This window comes from Erpetoichthys calabaricus, chromosome 1, assembly GCF_900747795.2.
Source record: "Erpetoichthys calabaricus chromosome 1, fErpCal1.3, whole genome shotgun sequence".
Classification (NCBI taxonomy): domain Eukaryota; kingdom Metazoa; phylum Chordata; class Cladistia; order Polypteriformes; family Polypteridae; genus Erpetoichthys; species Erpetoichthys calabaricus.
This window is the reverse complement of record NC_041394.2, coordinates 337,282,451-337,306,673: the sequence shown is the minus strand read 5'-3', so window position 1 is coordinate 337,306,673 and position 24,223 is coordinate 337,282,451. Positions and strand designations below refer to the sequence as shown.

Here is a 24,223-nt window from a genome sequence, read left to right as displayed (position 1 = left end):
AATTTCATTCTCAAACTCGGCACGATTCCGTATTTTAAAGGACGGGTGGCAACCCTACAGTGCCAGGTAACCACCCATACAATGAGATTGTGATTCAGACTAGGAATGCAATGAATGTAATTACCCCGATCTACATACAAGGCGAAAGTCTTGCAACATTCAAAGATGATGGTTTGGGATAATTAGTACTTATTAAGTACAACATTGAACATAAAAGAGCTTATGAAGCCTTGAACCGAAAAAAACCAAGATCTCAGAGATCGTAAAAAAAAAAAAGGAGGTAATGTCGTTTTACTCGCTGTAGATTTTAGTCAAACATTACCAGTTATTCCACGAGGGAGACCAGCAGATGAACTCAACGCGTGTTTAAAATCCATGCTTCTCCCACGCTCGGTTATATGTCGCGTGTTCTCGGGTAGGTACACCAAAAAATGTATACATTTAAGCATGTAATGGGCAAAGAAAAAATGAGGTATACCCGAAGGCACTGCAGTAGTACTCAATGTAACTTTACTTTTTAAATGTTAATGTTTTACTGTTTAATAATTTATACGCTTCTTATATATTGTTCAAATTCTTTTATCAAAACCCAGTGACAGCGTAATGCACGATAACGTGGAGTGAATACACCATACGCATCCGCCCACGGCCGCCCTGGTGTGCGCAGATAGGAGTTGATTCTAAAATAAAATAAACATAAAAAGAGTAATACATTCATCACCCATAAAGCGGATAGCAGACGTGACGTATTATATGTGTACCACATTTCAAGTCAATACGTGAAACGGTTTGCAAGCTACATGTGATTTAAAATCCTGGACAGACCAACGAAAAGCCACGGTAGCAAATTATACAAGAAGATTTTACTGTTTAATAATTTATATTTATATGAAATGTGCTTCTTATATATTCATATTCTCATATGATAATGATGTTAATGTTGTTTATATTGATTTCTATGTTATTGTAAGTGCATCTATGTGTGTATATGTATGTATGTATGTGTATATATATATATATATATATATATATATATATATATATATATATATATATATATATATAAAAAATATATATATAAAAAAATATATGTGTATATGTATATATAATATATCTGTATATGTATATATATATATATATATGACAGCAACACTCATAACAATGACAACACAATTACATTGACAATCATGTTACGTTATTTTTAAAATGTTTCCTTTACTTTTTCATAACCTCTTTAACACACTACTTCTCCGCTGCGAAGCGCGGGTATTTTGCTAGTATATATATATATATATATATATATATATATACACACATATATATATACAGACTATTTGCCCCCTTCCTGATTTCTTATTCTTTTGCATGTTTGTCACACAATGTTTCTGATCATCAAACACATTTAACCATTAGTCAAATATAACACAAGTAAACACAAAATGCAGTTTGTAAATGGTGGTTTTTATTATTTAGGGAGAAAAAAAAATCCAAACCTACATGGCCCTGTGTGAAAAAGTAATTGCCCCCTGAACCTAATAACTGGTTGGGCCACCCTTAGCAGCAATAACTGCAATCAAGCGTTTGCGATAACTTGCAATGAGTCTTTTACAGCGCTCTGGAGGAATTTTGGCCCACTCATCTTTGCAAAATTGTTGTAATTCAGCTTTATTTGAGGGTTTTCTAGCATGAACCGCCTTTTTTAAGGTCATGCCATAGCATCTCAATTGGATTCAGGTCAGGACTTTGACTAGGCCACTCCAAAGTCTTCATTTTGTTTTTCTTCAGCCATTCAGAGGTGGATTTGCTGGTGTGTTTTGGGTCATTGTCCTGTTGCAGCACCCAAGATCTCTTCAGCTTGAGTTGACGAACAGATGGCCGGACATTCTCCTTCAGGATTTTTTGGTAGACAGTAGAATTCATGGTTCCATCTATCACAGCAAGCCTTCCAGGTCCTGAAGCAGCAAAACAACCCCAGACCATCACACTACCACCACCATATTTTACTGTTGGTATGATGTTCTTTTTCTGAAATGCTGTGTTCCTTTTACGCCAGATGTAACGGGACATTTGCCTTCCAAAAAGTTCAACTTTTGACTCATCAGTCCACAAGGTATTTTCCCAAAAGTATTGGCAATCATTGAGATGTTTCTTAGCAAAATTGAGACGAGCCCTAATGTTCTTTTTGCTTAACAGTGGTTTGCGTCTTGGACATCTGCCATGCAGGCCGTTTTTGCCCAGTCTCTTTCTTATGGTGGAGTCGTGAACACTGACCTTAATTGAGGCAAGTGAGGCCTGCAGTTCTTTAGACGTTGTCCTGGGGCCTTTTGTGACCTCTCGGATGAGTCGTCTCTGCGCTTTTGGGGTAATTTTGGTCGGCCGGCCACTCCTGGGAAGGTTCACCACTGTTCCATGTTTTTGCCATTTGTGGATAATGGCTCTCATTGTGGTTCGCTGGAGTCCCAAAGCTTCAGAAATGGCTTTATAACCTTTACCAGACTGATAGATCTCAATTACTTCTGTTCTCATTTGTTCCTGAATTTCTTTGGATCTTGGCATGATGTCTAGGTTTTGAGGTGCTTTTGGTCTACTTCTCTGTGTCAGGCAGCTCCTATTTAAGTGATTTCTTGATTGAAACAGGTGTGGCAGTAATCAGGCCTGGGGTGGCTACGGAAATTGAACTCAGGTGTGATACACCACAGTTAGGTTATTTTTTAACAAGGGGGCAATTACTTTTTCACACAGGGCCATGTAGGTTTGGATTTTTTTTCTCCCTAAATAATAAACACAATCATTTAAAAACTGCATTTTGTGTTTACTTGTGTTATATTTGACTAATGGTTAAATGTGTTTGATGATCAGAAACATTTTGTGTGACAAACATGCAAAAGAATAAGAAATCAGGAAGGGGGCAAATAGTTTTTCACACCACTGTGTATATATATATATATATATATATATATATATATACACACTGTATATATACACACACACATACAGTGGGGCAAAAAGTATTTAGTCAGCCACCAATTGTGCAAGTTCTCCCACTTAAAAAGATGAGAGAGGCCTGTAATTTTCATCATAGGGATACCTCAACTATGAGAGACAAAATGAGAAAAAAAATCCAGAAAATCACATTGTCTGATTTTTAAAGAATTTATTTGCAAATTATGGTGGAAAATAAGTATTTGGTCACCTACAAACAAGCAAGATTTCTGGCTCTCCCAGACCTGTAACTTCTTCTGTAAGAGGCTCCTCTGTCCTCCACTCGTTACCTGTATTAATGGCACCTGTGTGAACTCGTTATCAATATAAAAGACACCTGTCCACAACCTCAAACAGTCACACTCCAATCTCCACTATGGCCAAGACCAAAGAGCTGTCAAAGGACACCAGAAACAAAATTGTAGACCTGCACCAGGCTGAGAGGACTGAATCTGCAATAGGTAAGCAGCTTGGTGTGAAGAAATCAACTGTGGGAGCAATTATTAGAAAATGGAAGACACACAATATATTTGCAGCTGGAGATCCATAAAGGGAGAAGAAAATGAATCGCGTATCATAAAGTAGTTTTTATTCCTGAGCTTTCAACCCCTGCCAGGGGTCTTCATCAGAGGATAATGCTTAGACTTACAAGAATCAAAGGCAATATATAGCAAAAAATTATGTGGAGGGGGTGGGTGGCTAAGTCAGTGTGATTGGGGGCTAGGGGGTGTACAGTTTATTTATTATGAACATGTTGTTCTTAAGTTTGCATATGCTGGATTTATGTCCAAGTGTCTGTTGATGACGTTCTCATTTGATAGCCAAGATTCGGCCAACTCACTGGCACTTTTAGTACTGGCCTTAAATTTGACTTGTACATTGTCCCAGTTAAATGCATGTCCTGTTGATTTAGTATGCGTGTAGAACAATGAAAGTATCAAATGAGAACGCCATCAACAGACACTTGGACATAAATCCACCAAATGCAAACTTAAGAAGAACATGTTCATAATAAATACACTGTACACCCAATACCCCCAAACCCGCTCCACGTAATGTTTTGCTATATATTGCCTTTGATTCTTGTAAGTCTAAGCATTATTCTCTGATGAAGACCCCTGGCAGGGGTTGAAAGCTCAGGAATAAAAACTACTTTATGATACGCGATTCATTTTTTCTCCCTTTGTGGATCTCCAGCTGCAAATATATATATCAGTGGTCTTGTATGTCTTCCATTTTCTAATAATTGCTCCCACAGTTGATTTCTTCACACCAAGCTGCTTACCTATTGCAGATTCAGTCTTCTCAGCCTGGTGCAGGTCTACAATTTTGTTTCTGGTGTCCTTTGACAGCTGTTTCGTTTATAATTTATAATATATTTATTGGGTAGTATGCATCGTGGTCGTGACTGAGAGAATAAAAGTGAAAAAAAAGGTAACTTTTACAAGTTGTATAAATGTACAGCAGCTGTTAGAGACACAAACCAAATGTATGTGTGTACTGTATAATATGAACAACAAGTGCAGCTCACTACTGAAAATGGCAAATATAGGAGGCAGTTGGGATCGATCCGGGGACTCTTGATTACAAGTCAGCAAATCTTACCGCTACGCCACAGAAGCTGTTGTATCGTTCCTGAACCTTTTGTGAAAGTGTTTATTTGATCTTTGGACTTCAGGCTTCACAAATTCTATAGTTTATGCCTACATTTTGTAACATTTATTACTAAAATATGACAAAGTTTCTGTTTTAACAATGTGTTTACACAGATTACTGTAGAAACGGAACACACATTAAATGCGTGTGTTCCAAATAATGATCTATTATTTCCAATCTAACACTCCAGCACTTCACTTCCAGATAATCAAACAAAATAGATTGATTTTTAAATTCTGTATCTTTACTGGCTTGAACCTTGTATCTTTTAGAATCGTAAGCAGATTTTTACAAACACCTTTTTTGTAATTTATTAGTCCCGGGGTAATTAGGATCCAAATAGAGAAACACCCAGAGAAAGACAAACACTTTTTGATTATTCTTGTAATCCTTGTCAATTTGAAGTGAGGCCTTTAAGTTTGGGGAACATGCTGAGAAGAGAATGACAAAAGCAAGAAGAACCCAAAGAAGCTGGCAAGGAACTCTGTGGACAGAACAAGAGTCTAAAGAAACTCTGCGGCCAGACTTGAAAGGACTCCTCTTCCATCACATTTATTTTCTAAGTAACAAGACTCTTTTTGAAATGAATTTCCTAACCTTTTAAGTGAGAAGTCAAGCAAATAGGCACCTTTTTTTGGCTAACTAAAAAGATGACAATATGCAAGCTTTCGAGACAACTCGGGCCCCTTCTTCAGGAAAAGATGTAATCAGATTACCTCTTGCCTGAAGAAAGGCCTTGAGTTGCCACCAAAGCTTCCATATTGTCATCTTTTTAGTTAGCCAATCAGAGGTGTCATTTTGCTTGATTTCTCACTAAATTCATAATGGCTAACATAGTACAACATCCTAGTACTACTAACCTTTCAAGACTCCTTTCAAATATGTTTTCTCCCAATCGGTTTTGCTGTTTATTGATTTTGCTTCGTAATAATATTAATGTCATTATTTTTTATGATTTGGGGGCCTGGAGAGCCGCCAGCATTTATAGTGCATCCAGAACATATTCACAGCGCATCACTTTTTCCACATTTTGTTATGTTACAGCCTTATTCCAAAATGGATTAAATTCATTTTTTTCCTCAGAATTCTACACACAACACCCCATAATGACAACGTGAAAAAAGTTTGAGGTTTTTGCAAATTTATTAAAAATAAAAAAACTGAGAAATCCCATGTACATAAATATTCACAGCCTTTGCTCAATACTTTGTCGATGCACCTTTGGCAGCAATTCCAGCCTCAAGTCTTTTTGAATATGATGCCACAAGCTTAGCACCCCTATCCTTGGCCAGTTTCACCCATTCCTCTTTGCAGCACCTCTCAAGCTCCATCAGGTTGGATGGGAAGCGTCAGTGCACAGCCATTTTAAGATCTCTCCAGAGATGTTCAATCGGATTCAAGTCTGGGCTCTGGCTGGGCCACTCAAGGACATTCACAGAGTTGTCCTGAAGCCACTCCTTTGATATCTTGGCTGTGTGCTTAGGGTCGTTGTCCTGCTGCAACATGAACTGTCGCCCCAGTCTGAGGTCAAGAGCGCTCTGGAGCAGGTTTTCATCCAGGATGTCTCTGTACATTGCTGCAGTCATCTTTCCCTTTATCCTGACTAGTCTCCCAGTTCCTGCCACTGAAAAACATCCCCACAGCATGATGCTGCCACCACCATGCTTCACTGTAGGGATGGTATTGGCCCGGTGATGAGCGGTGCCTGGTTTCCTCCAAATGTGATGTCTGGTATTCACACCAAAGACTTCAATCTTTGTCTCATCAGACCAAAGAATTTTCATTCTCATGATCTGAGAGTCCTTCAGGTGCCTTTTGGCAAACTCCAGGCAGGCTGCCATGTGCCTTTTACTAAGGAGTGGCTTCCTTCTGGCCACTCTACCATACAGGCCTGATTGGTGGATTGCTGCAGAGATGGTTGTCCTCCTGGAAGGTTTTCCTCTCTCCACAGAGGACCTCTGGAGCTCTGACAGAGTGACCATCGGGTTCTTGTTCACCTCCCTGACTAAGGCCCTTCTCCCCCGATCGCTCAGTTTAGATGGCCGGCCAGCTCTAGGAAGAGTCCTGGTGGTTTCGAACTTCTTCCACTTACGGATGATGGAGGCCACTGTGCTCATTGGGACCTTCAAAGCAGCAGAAATTTTTCTGTAACCTTCCCCAGATTTGTGCCTCGAGACAACCCTGTCTCGGAGGTCTACAGACAACTCCTTTGACTTCATGCTTGGTTTGTGCTCTGACATGAACTGTCAACTGTGGGACCTTATATAGACAGGTGTGTGCCTTTCCAAATCATGTCCAGTCAACTGAATTTACCACAGGTGGACTCCAATTAAGCTGCAGAAACATCTCAAGGATGATCAGGGGAAACAGGATGCACCTGAGCTCAATTTTGAGCTTCACGGCAAAGGCTGTGAATACTTATGTACATGTTGTCTCCACACATACCCCAGTGCAAGACACATGACAGCCCGCATGGAGTTTGCTAAAAGACACCTGAAGGACTCTGAGATAGTGAGAAATAAGATTCTCTGGTCTGGTGAGACCAAGATAGAACTTTTTGGCCTTAATTCTAAGCGGTATGTGTGGAGACAACCAGGCACTGCTCATCACTTGTCCAATACAGTCCCCAGAGTGAGGCATGGCGGTGGCAGCATCATGCTGTGGGGGTGTTTTTCAGCTGCAGGGACAGGACGACTGGTTGCTATCGAAGGAAAGATGAATGTGGCCAAGTACAGGGATATCCTGGACAAAAACCTTCTCCAGAGTGCTAAGGACCTCAGACTGGGCCGAAGGTTTACCTTCCAACAAGACCATGACCCTAAGCACACAGCTAAAATAACGAAGGAGTGGCTTCACAACAACTCTGTGACTGTTCTTAAATGGCCCAGCCAGAGCCCTGACTTAAACCCAATTGAGCATCTCTGGAGAGACCGAACAATGGCTGTCCACCAACGTTTACCATCCAACCTGACAGAACTGGAGAGGATCTGCAAGGAGGAATGGCAGAGGATCCCCAAATCCTGGTGTGAAAAACTTGTTGCATCTTTCCCAAGAAGACTCATGGCTGTATTAGCTCAAAAGGGTGCTTCTACTAAATACTGAGCAAAGGGTCTGAATACTTAGGACCATGTTATATTTCAGTTTTTCTTTTTTAATAAATCTGCAACAACTTGTACAACCGGTGTCAGAGCTTGGTCCGCATTGCCGGCAGTAAGTCAAACCCGTTTTCAGTGAGAGTTGGACTCCGCCAGGGCTGCCGTTTGTCACCGATTCTGTTCATAACTTTTACGGACAGAATTTCTAGGCACAGCCAGGGCATTGAGGGGGTCCGGTTTGGTGGACTCAGGATTGGGTCACTGCTTTTTGCAGATGATGTTGTCCTTTTTGCTTCATCAGGCCGTGATCTTCAGCTCTCTCTGGATCGGTTCACAGCTGAGTGTGAAACGGCTGGGATGGGAATCAGCACCTCCAAATCCGAGACCATGGTCCTCAGCCGGAAAAGGGTGGAGTGCCCTCTCAGGGTTGGGAGCGAGATCCTGCCCCAAGTGGAGGAGTTCAAGTATCTCGGGGTCTTGTTCACGAGTGAGGGAAGAATGGAGCGGGAGATCGACAGGTGGATTGGTGCGGCGTCCGCAGTGATGAGGGCTCTGCATCGGTCTGTCGTGGTGAAAAAGGAGCTGAGCCATAAGGCAAAGCTCTCAATTTACCAGTCGATCTATGTTCCTACCCTCACCTATGGTCATGAGCTATGGGTAGTGACCGAAAGAACAAGATCGCGAATACAAGCGGCCGAAATGAGTTTCCTCCGCAGGGTGTCTGGGCTCTCCCTTAAAGACAGGGTGAGAAGCTCAGTCATCCAGGAGGGGCTCAGAGTAGAGCCGCTGCTCCTCCGCATCGAGAGGAGTCAGATGAGCTGGCTCGGGCATCTGATTAGGATGCCTCCTGGACGCCTCCCTGGTGAGGTGTTCCGGGCACGTCTAACTGAGAGGAGGCCCCGGGGAACACCCAGGACACACTGGAGGGCCTATGTCTCCCGGCTGGCCTGGGAGCGCCTTGGGATTCTCCCGGAAGAGCTAGAAGAAGTGGCTGGGCAGAGGGAAGTCTGGGCATCTCTGCTCAAGCTGCTGCCCCCACGACCCGACCTTGGATAAGCGGAAGAAAATGGATGGATGGATGGAAAAAATCTGTAACAATTTCAAAAATTCTTTTTTTTGTCTGTCAATATGGGGTGCTGTGTATACATTAATGAGGGAAAAAATTAATTTAAATGATTTTAGCAAATGGCTGCAATATGAAAAAGAGTGAAAAATTGAAGGGGGTCTGAATACTTTCCATACCCACTGTATATTAAAGTGATGAGAGCATCTGATGTGGGTGATTGCCACATTCCCACAGGGGTTAGCAGCTGAAAAGAGACGTCTTCAATAGAAAGCAGTGCAGTGAGTGGGCACCAGTTTTGGCAATTGGCACAGGTGTAGCTTAACCATTTGGTCTGCTTGTGCCAGCTTTCAAGTCTCTTGGCTTGAGGCATTTGTCCATGTGCAGGTAAGGCTGTACATGTGAGACAATGGAAAGCAGATAACCAAACACTCGTAAAAACAATATAGTTAACTGTAACTATAGTGCAGGCAAACCAAAATAATGAACATGGGAATCTCCATGAAGATATATTAAAGGTAAAGTGATAATAAGAGCACCTGGGGTGGGTGACTGCCATACTCCCACAGGGGTTAGCAGTAGAGAAGAGACGTCTTCAATAGAAAGTAGCATGGTGAGCGGGCACCTGCTTGGGTGACTGGCAGAGGTGCGGCTCAGGTCCGATTATGACTGTTTGTTCTGCTTGTGCCAGCTAATAAGTCTTGTATCCTGAAGCAGTTCTCCATGTGCAGGTAAGACTGGTACATGTGGGGGCACTGCAGTATAAAGCAGATACCAAACACTTGTAAAAACAATATAGTTAACAGTAACTATAGAACAGGCAAACCAAAATAATGAACATGGGAATCTCCATGAAAATATATTGAAGGTAAAGTGATAATAAGAGCACCTGGGGGTGGGTGACTGCCATATTCCCACAGGGGTTAGCAGCCTCCGATAATTAAAGCAGTACATTATATTTTAACCACTTGGGCTGCTTATGCTGAGCTAGTAAGTCTCTTTGCTTAAAGCAGCTTTCCACATACAGATAAGGGTGTACACGTGGGGCGCTATAATGCAGCTATTATTAAGGCCAAATTCCATAACAAATAGTCAAATCAAGTCTGTAGATACGAGAACTCAAAAGTGAGTCCGCCAATCCAAATGAAACTTGGCACCTTTCTTAGCACTATAAAATGCCTTGTGGTTTTGTTCTTTAGAGATGATTTTTTTGGGCACAAATTTGTACCCCAACTGAAGTACAGCTTAGGTAAGGTGGATAGATATTTCTTGCAATAAGTTATGATTCTTCTGCTTTATCCCTCATAATGAAATATTCTACTGGAATCCTTTGCTGATACAGCCACAGGTTTATCTGGGGAATGGCATTGTTTGGATACTCCACTGTATAATTTTTCTTAATTAACTGGCATGCATATTTGACCGTGTCAATCCCCCCTTCATTTTTTTCTCTCATCCTAGGCTGTTTATTTTTTCTGTTTCAATGACTTGAAGATGTTGTTGATTTTCTACTGTCATGTGTCCTTTTGCTACAATTTTATATTGTTCTAACATCTGTAGAAGAGTATTTTTTCAATGCAGGAATTACTTTTATGGATTTCAATTTTGTATATACCTATTTGGCATATTCTTTAATTTAAAATTCATTGTTTGTGGTGTAGAAATAGCAATGCACGATGATCTCCTCTTTACATTTAGTCAGTCCCTCTCAGTTTCGTCCACAAAGTTTCCCAGCAGCACTGCCAATCTGACACCACACTGGAGATCTTCTCCTTTTCTGAAGATGTCACAGTAACCTTACTTTCATAAACTTTCCTTGCTATTTAAAGATGGCCCTTTTATGAAAATTGCAAAGAAAACATCAATATGGCTTCCACTGCGGGTGGTCTTCTCCATAAAGGTTTTGACTCACTTGTAAGTCATGAATTTTGTACAAAGGATTGGCATAGCACTTCCATTGTTCCTGATGTCTCTTTGTGTGATAACGATTAGCAGGGCATTGATTGAGCCTGGGCGCTTCTTGTAATCAGTCCTGTGGATTCAAGCACGACTGGCACAAACATCTGATGATGGCTTTTGTGAGAGAATTGGAACAGCAATATGGCTTCTCTGGGAAGTTCACTTCTCCATGAGGTTTTCAGTCATACGCTGGTAAGACAGAAGTGAACCTCCCTCATTAGTCATGACTTGTATTGTTAGTGATTTCATTCTGTTAAACAGGTGGCCTAGTACTGTACTCACATTGTGTTTATCTGCTCCTTTATGAAAAGCTTTAGCCCTATGCAGAACGTCTTCACCAGGTTGATTTCTTCTGAATGGCTTTGTGCGCTTGTAGTCAAGGCAGAAGTGAACCTCACTGTCTCATGATGTGATGTTGTACCTCTATTATTGTTCTCTTAAATTATCAGTGAGGGCTCAGTGTAGCACCTTCATTGGTCCTAATAATGCCCCCTTATGTAACTGAATTGAGGTGATGGTGACTGGTAGGGTCTCAAGGTGGGCCTGAAGTTCTTTTTAGTTAGTTCTATGGATCCCAGAACTACTGCCACAGTTTTATTCCACATATTACTGACTGCATTTCTTGGTATTTTGTATTTTTTGTATGTCTCCGTGTTTTAACACTGAGTAGTTGCTTGGGACTACAACTTAATTTATCCTGATTTTCTTAAGTTGCCATTTGTTTAACAAGGTCTAGTTACCCAGCATCTGTTTTACTGTTATTAGAATTAGCGTGGCCCAAGTGACTAGCACCTCCTCATTTTCTGTTGTGTGGTAACAGTGCATCTCTGGTGCTGGTATGTTGTATTTTTTGGCAGTTTTTCCAGTGAATTAATCTGGCAACTTTGTGGCATATTTTGTTGTAAACTCTTCACCCACCAGGACCTCACAGCCAACAATTGGATGGGTTACTGTCTCTAGTTCTGCATGGCAGAAGCAGCACTTGTTTGGTGTCCAATGTCTTTCTAGAAATGCTTTGAACCACCTTGTGCACAGGTCAGTGTGTCCCATGCAGCAATGACTAGGTACTCAATGCCTTGGTGTTAATTCAGACAACTTAAGCCATCCATGGGCTGTTTACTGATCTTGATGGGGCTGGAACTGGGCAGCAGCATACGAGGTGAGACACAAAAATAACCGGACTGGGCTTAGAGCTTTCCTGGAAAATTGTCTGGAGGTCGGCCGGACGTGAATCATAGAACTATTAGGAAAACATTAGTAAATTTTTCTTTACACAAAGAATGATAGACACTTGAAATAAGCTACCAAGTAGTGTGGTAGACAGTAAGACTTTAGGGACTTTCAAAACTTGACTTGATGTTTTTTTGGAAGAAATAAGTGGATAAGACTGGCGAGCTTTGTTGGGCTGAATGGCCTGTTCTTGTCTGGAGTGTTCTAATGTTCTAAAAACTATATCCCCAACTACACGTCCTCTCAAACTGCCGACTGGCTACGTATACTCTATAAATAGCCCAGTCGGTATTTGCACAACAGTCGCTACACGAGTTGCTGCAAAAATGTCGGGCAAAAAATTCAAACAGCGAATCCACATCAAATTTCTCATGAATTTTCTCTTTTTCCATAAAGCAGTTTTTGACTGCCAAAAACATTCCTCTCCTCGATCATCCTCCCTGTTCACCTGATTTAGCTCCCTGTGAATTTTACTTGTTCCCGAAAATCAAGTGACCTGAAGGGAACACACCCAATAAAGTCCAGCAAGTGCTAGGACCGTCTCCTAAAGTTGATTCAGCTGCGGGCACCACCAGTGCAAAGTTGCTCAGGAATAGCAGCAGGCAGGTGTGAGGGCATCTGCACGTACAGTGAGGGAGGCAAAGACTTTTGGAGGATGGCCTGGTGGGTGTCAAGAAGAGCAGCAAAGAAGCCAAGAAAAACCATCAGGGACAAACTGAAATTATGCAAAAGGTCCAGGGATTGGACTGCTAAGGTAAAGTCATTTTCTCGGATGAATCCCCTTTTTTGACTGTTTGGGACATCCCGAAAAAAGAAAAGGTGAGTGGCGTTACCATCAGTCCTGCGTCATGCCAACAGTAAAGCATCCTGAGACCATTCATGTGTGGGGTTGCTTCTCAGCCAAGGCAGTGGGCTCACTGACAATTTTGCCCAAGAACACAGCCATGAGTAAAGAATGGGACCAAAACATCCACTGAGAGCAACTTCTCCCAACCATCCAAGAACAGTTTGGTTACACACACTGCCTTTGCCAGCATGATGGAGCACCAGGCAATAAGGCAAAAGTGGCTCGGAGAACAAAACATCAAAATTTGGGGTCTATGGCCAGGAAACTTCCCAGCCCTTAATCCCATTGAAAACTTGTGGTCAATCCCAAACCCCAAATTTCCGACAAACTCCAAGCATCGATTATGCAAGAATGGGCTGCCATCAGTCAGGATTTGGCCCAGAAGTTGATTGACACCATGCCATGGTGAATTGCAGAAGTCTGGAAAAAGAAAGAAGGGCCAACACTGCAAATATGGACTCTGTGCATAAACTTAATGTAATTGTCAATAAAAGCCTTTGAAACTTAGGAAATGCTTGTAATTCTACTTCAGTATACCATAGGAACATCTGACAAAAAGATCTAAAAACACTGAAGCAGCAGACTTTGTGAAAACCAACACTTGTGTCATTCTCAACACTTTTGGCCACGACTGTAGAGTAGACAATATGCATACAACAATTTTCTTGTTTGAGGTATCCAGTTTATGGATTTATTTATTTTTTGGCTTACCTCTATTCCTGTGCTGTGGGACAGGATAGGGATTGCTAGCTGGATTATGGGTTGAAGTTTTTTGTTGGCTTTTCGAGGACTCTTGCAGCTTCTTGTTTCTGCTGCTGCATTCTTTGCTGCCTTAGTGATTTCTGGTTTAGAGGTGCTCCTTTATTAATCCCCAAACATTCACAAGTTTCTTCTAGAACTAGTGCTCTGCTGACACAATTTTGATCAAATGCTGATATCTTCAGTGGACGTTAATCGTCTGTTTATGAAGGTTGCTTTGGCACATTTATCTGCTTGAAGCAATTCAAAAATGTCTTTTATTCAGCAAAGCAGTTATTCTGCAGCAGCATGTCATCCCCAAATAGAAGGTGAACGAATATCGGAAGGTTCAGTTCATTTTTGACTGCTAATGTTGGATCCACTACTGAGGGTTTCAAGGAGGGTGCTTGGTGGGTTTAATGCTATCCACAACAAGAGTGAGGACAGCAAGTCTCCTTGAAATATCCCTCTTCTTATTTTTACATGTGTGACTGCGATTAGGCCTTTATTATGGTAGCGTTTCACCTTGATGTTATCGGTGGTAGTTGTTTTAACATATTTATACGGTGGTCCGTATCCTGGTGTTTAAGTCAGACGTCTTCCCATCAGCAGCAGGTTTGAGTTTATTTCCTTATTCTCCTGCTGTTACTTTATGCCATTCTCTTTCTTTAGTCCAAAGGTTTCCCATTTCCTCCTGTAGTTTGCTTGTTTGTGTCCCTTCTTTACTGTGTTTTTGGGCATTTTCCCATGTTTGTGGTTCTCCAGAATGTTTGTTTCTTTTCTGTATGGTTGCAAAGTTGCTTCTAAGGTGCCTCTAGAACTTTTATGGACTGTCTTTTGAAGTAGTCTATCATGTACCTTTTTCTGTCGGTTTCTGTTCATATCTTAGCTTTTGGGGCTCTGCTGGAGTTATGAGTTTGTTGTTTGTCATTGTGATGTTTATTTCTTCATGTGTTCTTTTTCTACTTGGTAATTTTACCTGTTGTATTTTTGGCAAAACTCTGAGACCTCACTCATTGTATATACTTAATTAATGCCATCTCTCTGCTTATGGCTTTTATGTTCTCTTTAATGCATTTTCATTCGGGGTGGAGTGTAATTCTGTTGATGTTACCTTACTTTGATTTTCTTCTGTGCCGTTACTTTAGATGCAACAAGTTTTACTACACAATAGTCTATCCACTTTCCTTTTGTTCAATCCATAAATTGCTTGCCTTGCTCCTCTTCATGTTCTTCTTGGTCACTTCACTCTTCCGTAAGTTTCTGTGTGCTTTTCTGTTGATTTTTGTTGTTATTGTTTTGAATTCCTCTGATTGCTCCTGTTCTGGGATCACTGTAGTGATTTTCTCTTGGACTTTAAGGATGGTTTCTGTTGACTGTAACTTTTCTTGTCACTTTTTATCAGCTGAACCACCATTTCTTCCGTTCTTGAATCCTCCACAACACTCTCTCTTTATTGTTAGTATTTAAATATTTGCGAATCATTGGTTTTTGAGGACATTCCACTTCTTTGTGATAATCATTTTTTGAGTGTGTCCAATCGTATTTCGGTATTTAGTTCCAAATGTTTTCAAATGTGTCTCTTTAACTCAGTTTGGCTGCTTGTGCTTTCATGTCGGTGTAAATGCCAATTTTTCCTGTCTTATTTCTTCTTTTGCTGTTCTTTGCAGGTATTCTAATTTCTCTTGACTTATTTGGTTTCTTTCTTTAACTACTCCAATTAGAGATCTTAAATTTGCATCCGTTACCTTATCTAATTTAGAAATCGAGATTCTATTTCTGTGCTGCAGTTTTGTGCGCGCCCTCCTTGCATATCCTTTAGTTGGGAACTCTGGGTTAGTTGCGTAGAAATAGCAGTACATGATCTCCTCTTTATCTTCAACTGACCACTGGACTGTGTCTAGTCCTCTTAATTTCTTGCTCAAGGTACATTTTTGGGGTCTTCCATTTTCCATTCTGGTGGGGCCACTGTGAATTCTTTTGTGGCTCTGAAGATTGCTTCTTTGTGAAAACTGTTTCCCACATTCAGAACAGCAGTACGGCTTCTCTCCTGTGTGAATTCTTTTGTGGCTCTGAAGACTACTCCTTTGTGAAAACTGCTTGCCACATTCAGAACAGCAAAATGGCTTCTCTCCTGTATGAATTCTTGTGTGTTGCAGAAGAATTCTCTTCAATGAAAACTGTTTGCCACATTCAAAACACCAATATGGCTTCTCACCTGTGTGAACTGTAGTGTGTCTCTTAAGGCTGATCATATGTGAAAATAGTTTGCCACATTCTGAACAGCCATATGGCTTTTCGCCTGTGTGAATTCGTTTGTGGCTCTGAAGATTGCTCATTTTCAAAAATCGTTTGCCACACTCAGAACAGCCATATGGCCTCTCCCCCGTGTGAATTTTCTTGTGGCTCTGAAGATGGCTTCTTTGAGAAAACCGTTTGTCACATTCAGAACAGCAATATGGCTTCTCTCTAGGTTCTCCCGTGTGAATCCTTTTGTGGCTCTGAAGATGGCTCATTTTTGAAAACTGTTTGCCACATTCGGAACAACAATATGGCTTCTCTTGGGGCCTTCCTCCAGTGTGAATTTTTGTGTGTCTCTGAAGAGTGCACTTCAGTGAAAATTCTTTACCACATTCCAAACAGCAATATGGTTTCTCGCCCGTGTGAACTCTTGTGTGTCTCTGAAGATTGGTGACTCGTGAGAATTGTTTTCCACATTCCAAGCAGCAATACGGCTTTTCTCCCGTGTGAATTCTAGCATGTCTCCGAAGAGTACTTCTGTCACAGAATCGTTTGCCACATTCAGAACAGCAATGAGGTTTGTCTCCTATATTAAGTTGGGGGAAAAAAAAAGGTTACTTTCATACCACTGCCCAATTGAGTTTAAGGTGCATTAAATAAACTGTTAATGAAATTAGGAATGACATATTGTAAAGCATATAAAATGCATATGTAATAAAGAAGGCAAAATTAACTACTCAACCTAAGAGCAGAAGCATTGTAGCCAAGAAGATTAGATCACATGCAATAGACCCAATTAACAAGATTATATTGGTAATTTTTTTAACTGTATTACTGAATTATATCAATTTTGCTCTTATACTCATAGCCACTTATGTTGGAGGGCCATATTTCAAGGTTGTTTGTATACATTGCAGCAAACCCACAAGCCAATCAAAAGTAATAATGGTATTTTTACATACTCAACAAATAAATCGTAGGTTTCCACGTTGTCTGCTCTTTCAGTATTAAAATACAGTAATCCCTCGCTATATCGCGCTTCGATTTTCGCGGCTTCACTCTATCGCAGATTTTATATATAAGCATATTTAAATATATATCGCAGATTTTTTGCTGGTTCGCGGATTTCTGCTTACAATGGGTCTTTTAATTTCTGGTACATGCTTCCTCAGTTGGTTTGCCCAGTTGATTTCATACATGGGACGCTATTGGCAGATGGCTGAGAAGCTACCCAACCAGAGCACATATTACGTATTAAATAAAACTCCTCAAATATATTGTGAGCACGGGGGCTGTTCGCACCCCTAGAGGATACGACCGCTCCTCAAAAAACGCTGAAAGATTACCTTCACATTGCTGCCATCCTTGCTGGGCTTACATATGGCTGCTTTGTCAAGCGATATGCTTCCTGCACGGTGCTTCGCATACTTTAAAGATCAAACAGCACGTATTGATTTTTGATTGTTTGCCTTTCTCTCTCTCTCTTGCTCTGACATTCTCTGCTCCTGACGGAGGGGGTGTGAGCAGGGGTTCTGTTCGCACCCCTAGACGATATGGACACTCATCTAAAAATGCTGAAAGATTATCTTCACGTTGCTCCCTTCTGTGCAGCTGCTTTATCAAGCGACATGCTTCCTGCACGGTGCTTTGCATACTTAAAAGCTTGAATGGCACGTATTGATTTTTGATTGTTTGTTTTTCTCTCTCTCTCTGACATTCTCTGCTCCTGACGGAGGGGGTGTGAGCAGAGGGGCTGTTCGCACACTGGCCTAGAGGATACGGACGCTCCTCTACAAAATGCTGAAAGACTACCTTCACATTGCTCTCTTCCTTGCAGCTGGTTTGTCCGGCGGTGCTTTGCATACTTAAAAGCCAAACAGCCCTATTGATTTTTGATTGTTTGCTTTTTTCCTCTCTCTCTCTCTCTCTCTGACCTTCTCTGCTCCTGATGCGCACTCCTTTGAAGAGGAGGATATGTTTGCATTATTTTAATTGTGAGACGGAACTGTCATCTCTGTCATGTCATGCAGCACAGTTTAAACTTTTGAAAAAGAGACAAATGTTTGTTAGCAGTGATTGAATAACGTTCCTGTCTCTCTACAACCTCCTGTGTTTCTGTGCAAATCTGTGATCCAAGCATGACAATATAAAAATAACCATATAAACATAATGGTTTTTACTTCGTAAAAAGGTGAAAATCTGCGGAGGGTACTGGAACGCAACCCCCGCGATCGAGGAGGGATTACTGTATGCAATTTGCACATGTGTACCCCAAGGTGAGTGAATCTGATTTTATCAACTATCTCACTAAATTCAAGCCACATACAGTGAAAGGGCTCATTACCATTAAATAGCTGAATAATTTTAGCCCATTTTATTGATGCAAAGTTATACTATGAATGACCAATCATAGACGTGTCACAAGTGTGTGTAAAAGACAGGAAAGAAATGGCTTCTGCGACATGCATAGTTAGGCACAAAGCTTAAGTCTGATTCCGATTATAGTTATGTCTCTATTGAGAATGGCGCATTTGATGAAGGACTTGATGCTACTCTTGATTTTATATGTATTGCTTTTACTATAACTATAACTTTGAAGCATCACGGTGTGCAGTTTCACAGTTCAAGCATCATGGGCTCAATTACCATTCCCAGACAATGTCTGTTGCTCATTCTCCCTTGTTAGTTTACTAGGGCTGCAACAACTAATTGTAATAATTGATAATATTCGATTATTAAAAATGTTGGTCATGGATCACTTTAATTGATTAGTTGATTATGTCATTAGGCAGTGTACTTTGTGCTGTGCAATTGCATCACTACTTTATTTAGCTGAGAACAAATTTGACAGATGGCATTCCGTAAGCAAGTGACAGTAAAGACAGTGCAACCCAAGACTTGCGGAGTTTAGGAGCACTTTATTCTGAATGCTAAAAAAAAACGGTGCACAACGGAGATGCCTAAACATTTGAATGGGAAACATACTGTTACAGGCTCAGTGGAGGAGGAGGACTCGCTGTCATCCCAGTAAGTTGAATGTTACTTCAGCATTACATGATACAGATACATGGATGCAACATTAGCTAGGCTAGTTTTAGGTTTGAAATGAGGAATAATTTGAGTCATACTTCAGACCTCTACAATGCGAATAAAAGAGTTGCACATGCGACAGAATTTCATGATAGGTGACAAGCTAGTAAACGTTCAGATTTTCACTTGCTGTATTTGGGTGTTTTGTGGCCACTCTGCTAAATTATGGTACTGCATTACATACTTGCAAACACATGTAACATTGGCATATGCATGTTTACTAAAATTTGGGTGTGAAGAAGCATAAGTCCTCGTCTGAGAAGTGTTTTTTTTTTTTTTTCTCATTTGCACAAAAAGTCAAAGACTCCAGCAACAAACAGATAGAACAAAGCAGCAAGTGCAGCAGCGAATGCAACAGCACATTTAACGCAACTGAAAGGCGTATCGTTCATTTCAAGTCAATAGGCAGCAGCGCAGTGGAAAAGCAAAAGTTCCAGACTAGCTGAACTTTCCCTGGCCTTTATACAATCTAGAGGAAGACATGGTGATGTGCAATTACTTTTACAGCAAGCCTGGTCTAGAGGATGAAACAGATTTTGTGGCAGGATCACACAGTTTCAAAGGTGAAAATCTAACGGCACACTCGCACTGGCAAACGACATTCAGACTGTGACAGTGTATTGGCTGCAAGTGAACGTGCCTAAGAATCTGCAGTGGTAAAAGGTTTCCAGACACAATCACACACACACACACAAAGAAAGATTAGCGATGATTCAAAACATTATGAACTTTCAGTTAAAATAAGCTTGGCATACTACATAGCAAAGGAAGAACTGAGTTTCACACAAATGAAACCATTTGTGTTGTTGTCATATCTCACAAGTAGTCACAATGTTTGTTGTGCTGAACTGAATAGCAGAAATCAAATCCTGGTTTTCTTCAAATTTTCTTAAATTAAATAGTGACAAAACTGAGGTTCTCCTCATTGGTACAAAATCATCCATCCATCCATCCTCTTCTGCTTATCCGAAGTCGGGTCACGGGGGCAGCAGCTTGAGCAGAGATGCCCAGACTTCCCTCTCCCCGGCCACTTCTTCTAGCTCTTCCGGGAGAATCCCGAGGCGTTCCCAGGCCAACCGGGAGACATAGTCCCTCCAGCGTGTCCTGGGTCTTCCCCGGGGCCTCCTCCCGGTTGGACGTGCCCGGAACACCTCACCAGGGAGGCGTCCAGGAGGCATCCTGATCAGATGCCAGAGCCACCTCATCTGACTCCTCTCGATGCGGAGGAGCAGCAGCTGTACTCTGAGCCCCCCCTCCCTCCCCAAATGACTGAGCTTCTCACCCTATCTTTAAGGGAAAGCCTGGTTCAAAAACAACATTATCCAAAACTGATAATGTTTTATTTGTTATTGATAATTGAAGGTGTGAGTTCCAAAATCTGCTAATTACACCTTTTGTTAAAATTTACTGAACACGTGATTGTGATTTTTCATGCAGTTGGTCAGGCGCCGAAAATATGTTTGAGCTTCAAAACCTGCTAATTGCAACAGTGTAGCGCTATAGTTTTAGGGATTTAGTTTCAAAATCTGTTACGGACCCAGATTTTCCTATTTATCTCCAAAATTTATCTTTTGTACTTAGCTGATTTTGGAACTGAGCTCTTCAATTCCCCTGTCTCCCCTTCCCCACAGGTTAAGAGTCTGGGTGTCATCCTTGACAGTCCCACATCAATAACATCTCCCGGTCTGCATATTTCCACCTGTGTAACATTAATCGTATTCGCCCCTCCCTCACTCCCCACACCACTGCTATCCTTGTTCGTAGCCTTGTCACTTCTCGTCTGGATTATTGCAATTCCCTTTTCTTTGGTCTTTCTCGCAAATCTCTTTATAAGCTTCAACTGGTCCAGAATTTGGTGGCCCACTTCATTACTAGAACTCCCTCTATTCACCATATCACTCCCGTTTTGCAGCAGCTTCATTGGCTTCCATTTCGGTTCCAAATTCAATTCAAAATTCTTCTGTCAGCTTTTAAGGCTATCCACAACCTTGCCCCTCCGCATCTGCCTGACCTCCTCCATGTTGCCTCCCGCACCCTTAGATCCTCTTCCTCTATCCACTTGACTGTCCCCTTTGTCCATCTTACCACTATGGGGAGTACAGCATTCAGTTGCTCTGCTCCCCAGCTCTGGAACTCACTACCATCTGAACATAGAAATATTGAATCATTCTCACTTTTCAAATCTAAACTTAAAACTCATTTGTTTAAGACTGCTTTTTCTCTTTGATTACAATTGCTCTGTCTGATTTTAACTTTTGTATTTTACTTTTGTTTATAATCTGTGTTTTGTCTATTCAGTGTCCTTGAGTATTTAGAAAGGCACCTACAAATAAATAAAAATTATTATTATTATTATTATCATTATTAACTAATTTCAAACAGTGCTGCAGATTTATAATAATAAAGTCGTGATGGTGCAACGGATTCTTTCGTGGTGGAATATTGTGGTCAGAAATTCACATGATGCTTTGCCAGTAAACTGAGACTTTCACAGAAAAGAAACTTGTAACTTATATTCTGTGGTAAATTTTGAAGTACTGGTTTAATGTGATTCTGAATACATAAGCCACATTGCAAGTTGAGTTCATTTCTTTAAGAACTTTGTTTTGTTTTTAAGGAAAGTGTGTGTGTGTTTTCATTGCACAACCAGAGCCAGAAGTGCCACTAAGTGCGTTATTTGTATTTCTATTTATTTTCAATTTATTATTATAGAAATGTTTTATAAAAACCTATATTTTAGTTCATTAAAAAATACTTTAATCAATTAGTTGGATTGTAAATAATCTGCTGGTTTATTTTGTTAATTAATCAATTATCAAAGTAATTATTAGTTGTAGCCCTGTAGTTCACTTTCAACATTAGAGTGCACATAGTGTTTCTTAGCCAGTGACTATTGCTACCCTGTACTTGTGCCTCTCAATGTTTCACGTGAGGACCCCCGCAATCAAATGACAATGTATGAGAGGGTTGTTCTATACGACGTAACACTGTTTTTAGAATGTAACCAGATAGGAAAAGTCATCTTCACTGCATGGTATCTTAAGAGTGATCAGCTTCAGTCTCCATTTGTCATTCAAAACAACGGCCAACCCACCAACTAGCCGTGCCACTTTTCACCAGGGTCACTGAGCATGACTACAGTGCCATGTGCAGGAAAGTGTGGGCTTCTAAATACCTCATGAATGAACTCAAATGAATGGTTAAGTTACTACAAGGAAATCTGTCACCACACATAGCGATTTATCATGATCATGCACTGCTAACGGTCAAGTGAGCATCACATTCTCAATTTAGAGAAGCCCATCTGTCTAAATAAAATTTTTATGTCATAAAATTCTAATTTGTTACAGACCTTATTTTCTTCACCTATACTTGTGGCACGTCCTATTAAATAAAAATTTACATCATCACCGTCTAATTCGTTACAAACCTTATTTTCTTCACCCATATTTGTGGCACGTGCTATTTTCTTCAAAATAAATGGCTATGTAAAAATAATGTTACTTTTTCATAATTAAAGTGTAAATAAAGTTATTCATAGCATCACAAACAACTGTCAGATACAAAGAAGACACACATGAGATGAATGGGCAGGCAGTGTGCTGTAATGTGCAAGCTATTAAAGAAAGAGCCATCTGAGGCCCACGTCTTACTCCTTTGTGGTGATGGGCTGCAGGGGCCTCAACATGACATACAGTATTTTAAGAAAATATAATTGAATTAATGCTTTATTAACAGCATTAATATCCGATATCACAATTTGTAATTTGGTTAGCTGTTTTGTTTGTTTAACTGCTGGCTATTTTTGGACAAACTAGTATGTTTCAGTTATACAGGGAGATTCACTCGAAAGAGGCCCAGAATATTCTGTTGTAACTCCCGTTAGGATGAAGCAATTTGAACCAAAAAAAAAAAAAAAAATACGCTCTATACCTTGACGTATATGTAATCGATTGCATTACATGCGATGCTGGAAGTGGTTTCCGTTTTCTACCAGTCACATTTTGACATGGTGCTTCATGTTCCTGAACATATCGGCAAGCATCTTGGGGGTAATAGCAGCAATTTCACGTTGGGTGTTTTCCTCAAAATTTCCACAGTGCGAAGCTTGTTACCACAGACTTATTCTCTGAGCAGACCCCAAAGAAAGAAGTCTGGTGGTGTCTGATCCGGAGTCAGTGGTGGCCAAAGCCTCATTGAAATTACCCTGTTGTCGAAGAAGGACTCAATTTCTGCCATGCTCCTTGTCAATGTGTGACACGTTACTCGATCTTGTTAGAAGTAAACCTTCTGTTAACTCATGATCATCCAGTTGATTCTGACATCGCTTAAACGAATTGGTGACCCAATAGGTTCACACCATGAAGACGCGCTGCTCAATACCATCCTGATGAGAAGTTGACTGACTGAGTGAAGGTATACTGGTGGTATGCACCCAAAAGTTGGAAATGGAGGTTAAACATCATGAAGGCTGTCCGGCGCCTACCTCACACCCCCGGCTTGTTCGAAGCTCTGTATACTGAGGAGCATGTTGTTTCGTTCAGATTGCTTTGTCCTAGGGAGAGCTATTACAGAATACAGTGCATCCGGAAAGTATTCACAGCGCATCACTTTTCCACATTTTGTTATGTTACAGCCTTATTCCAAAATGGATTAAATTCTTTTTTTCCTCAGAATTCTACACACAACACCCCATAATGACAACGTGAAAAAAGTTTGAGATTTTTGCAAATTTATTAAAAATAAAAAAATTGAGAAAGCACATGTACATAAGTATTCACAGTCTTTGCCCTGAAGCTCAAAATTGAGCTCAGCTGCATCCTGTTTCCCCTGATCATCCTTGAGATGTTTCTGCAGCTTAATTGGAGTCCACCTGTGGTAAATTCAGTTGACTGGACCTGATTTGGAAAGGCACACACCTGTCTATATAAGGTCCCACAGTTGACAGTTCATGTCAGAGCACAAACCAAGCATGAAGTCAAAGGAATTGTCTGTAGACCTCCGAGACAGGATTGTCTCAAGGCACAAATCTGGGGAAGGTTACAGAAAAATTTCTGCTGCTTTGATGGTCCCAATGAGCACAGTGGCCTCCATCATCCGTAAGTGGAAGAAGTTCGAAACCACCAGGACTCTTCCTAGAGCTGGCCGGCCATCTAAACTGAGCGATCGGGGGAGAAGGGCCTTAGTCAGGGAGGTGACCAAGAACCCGATGGTCACTCTGTCAGAGCTCCAGGGGTCCTCTGTGGAGAGAGGAGAACCTTCCAGAAGGACAACCATCTCTGCAGCAATCCACCAATCAGGCCTGTATGGTAGAGTGGCCAG

General features: G+C 40.9%; 1 protein-coding gene across 1 annotated transcript in view; it reads right to left on the bottom strand.

The window, feature by feature from the left end:
• Positions 1–13,522: 13,522 nt before the first annotated feature.
• Positions 13,523–24,223, bottom strand: part of LOC114667422 (gastrula zinc finger protein XlCGF26.1-like) — a 30,419-nt gene continuing 19,718 nt past the window's right edge. The window contains exon 3 of the mRNA XM_051926096.1: positions 13,523–16,397. Within this exon, the coding sequence (XP_051782056.1) occupies positions 15,181–16,397 (1,217 nt within the window). The 3' untranslated portion in view covers positions 13,523–15,180. The remainder of the gene's footprint in view (positions 16,398–24,223) is intronic.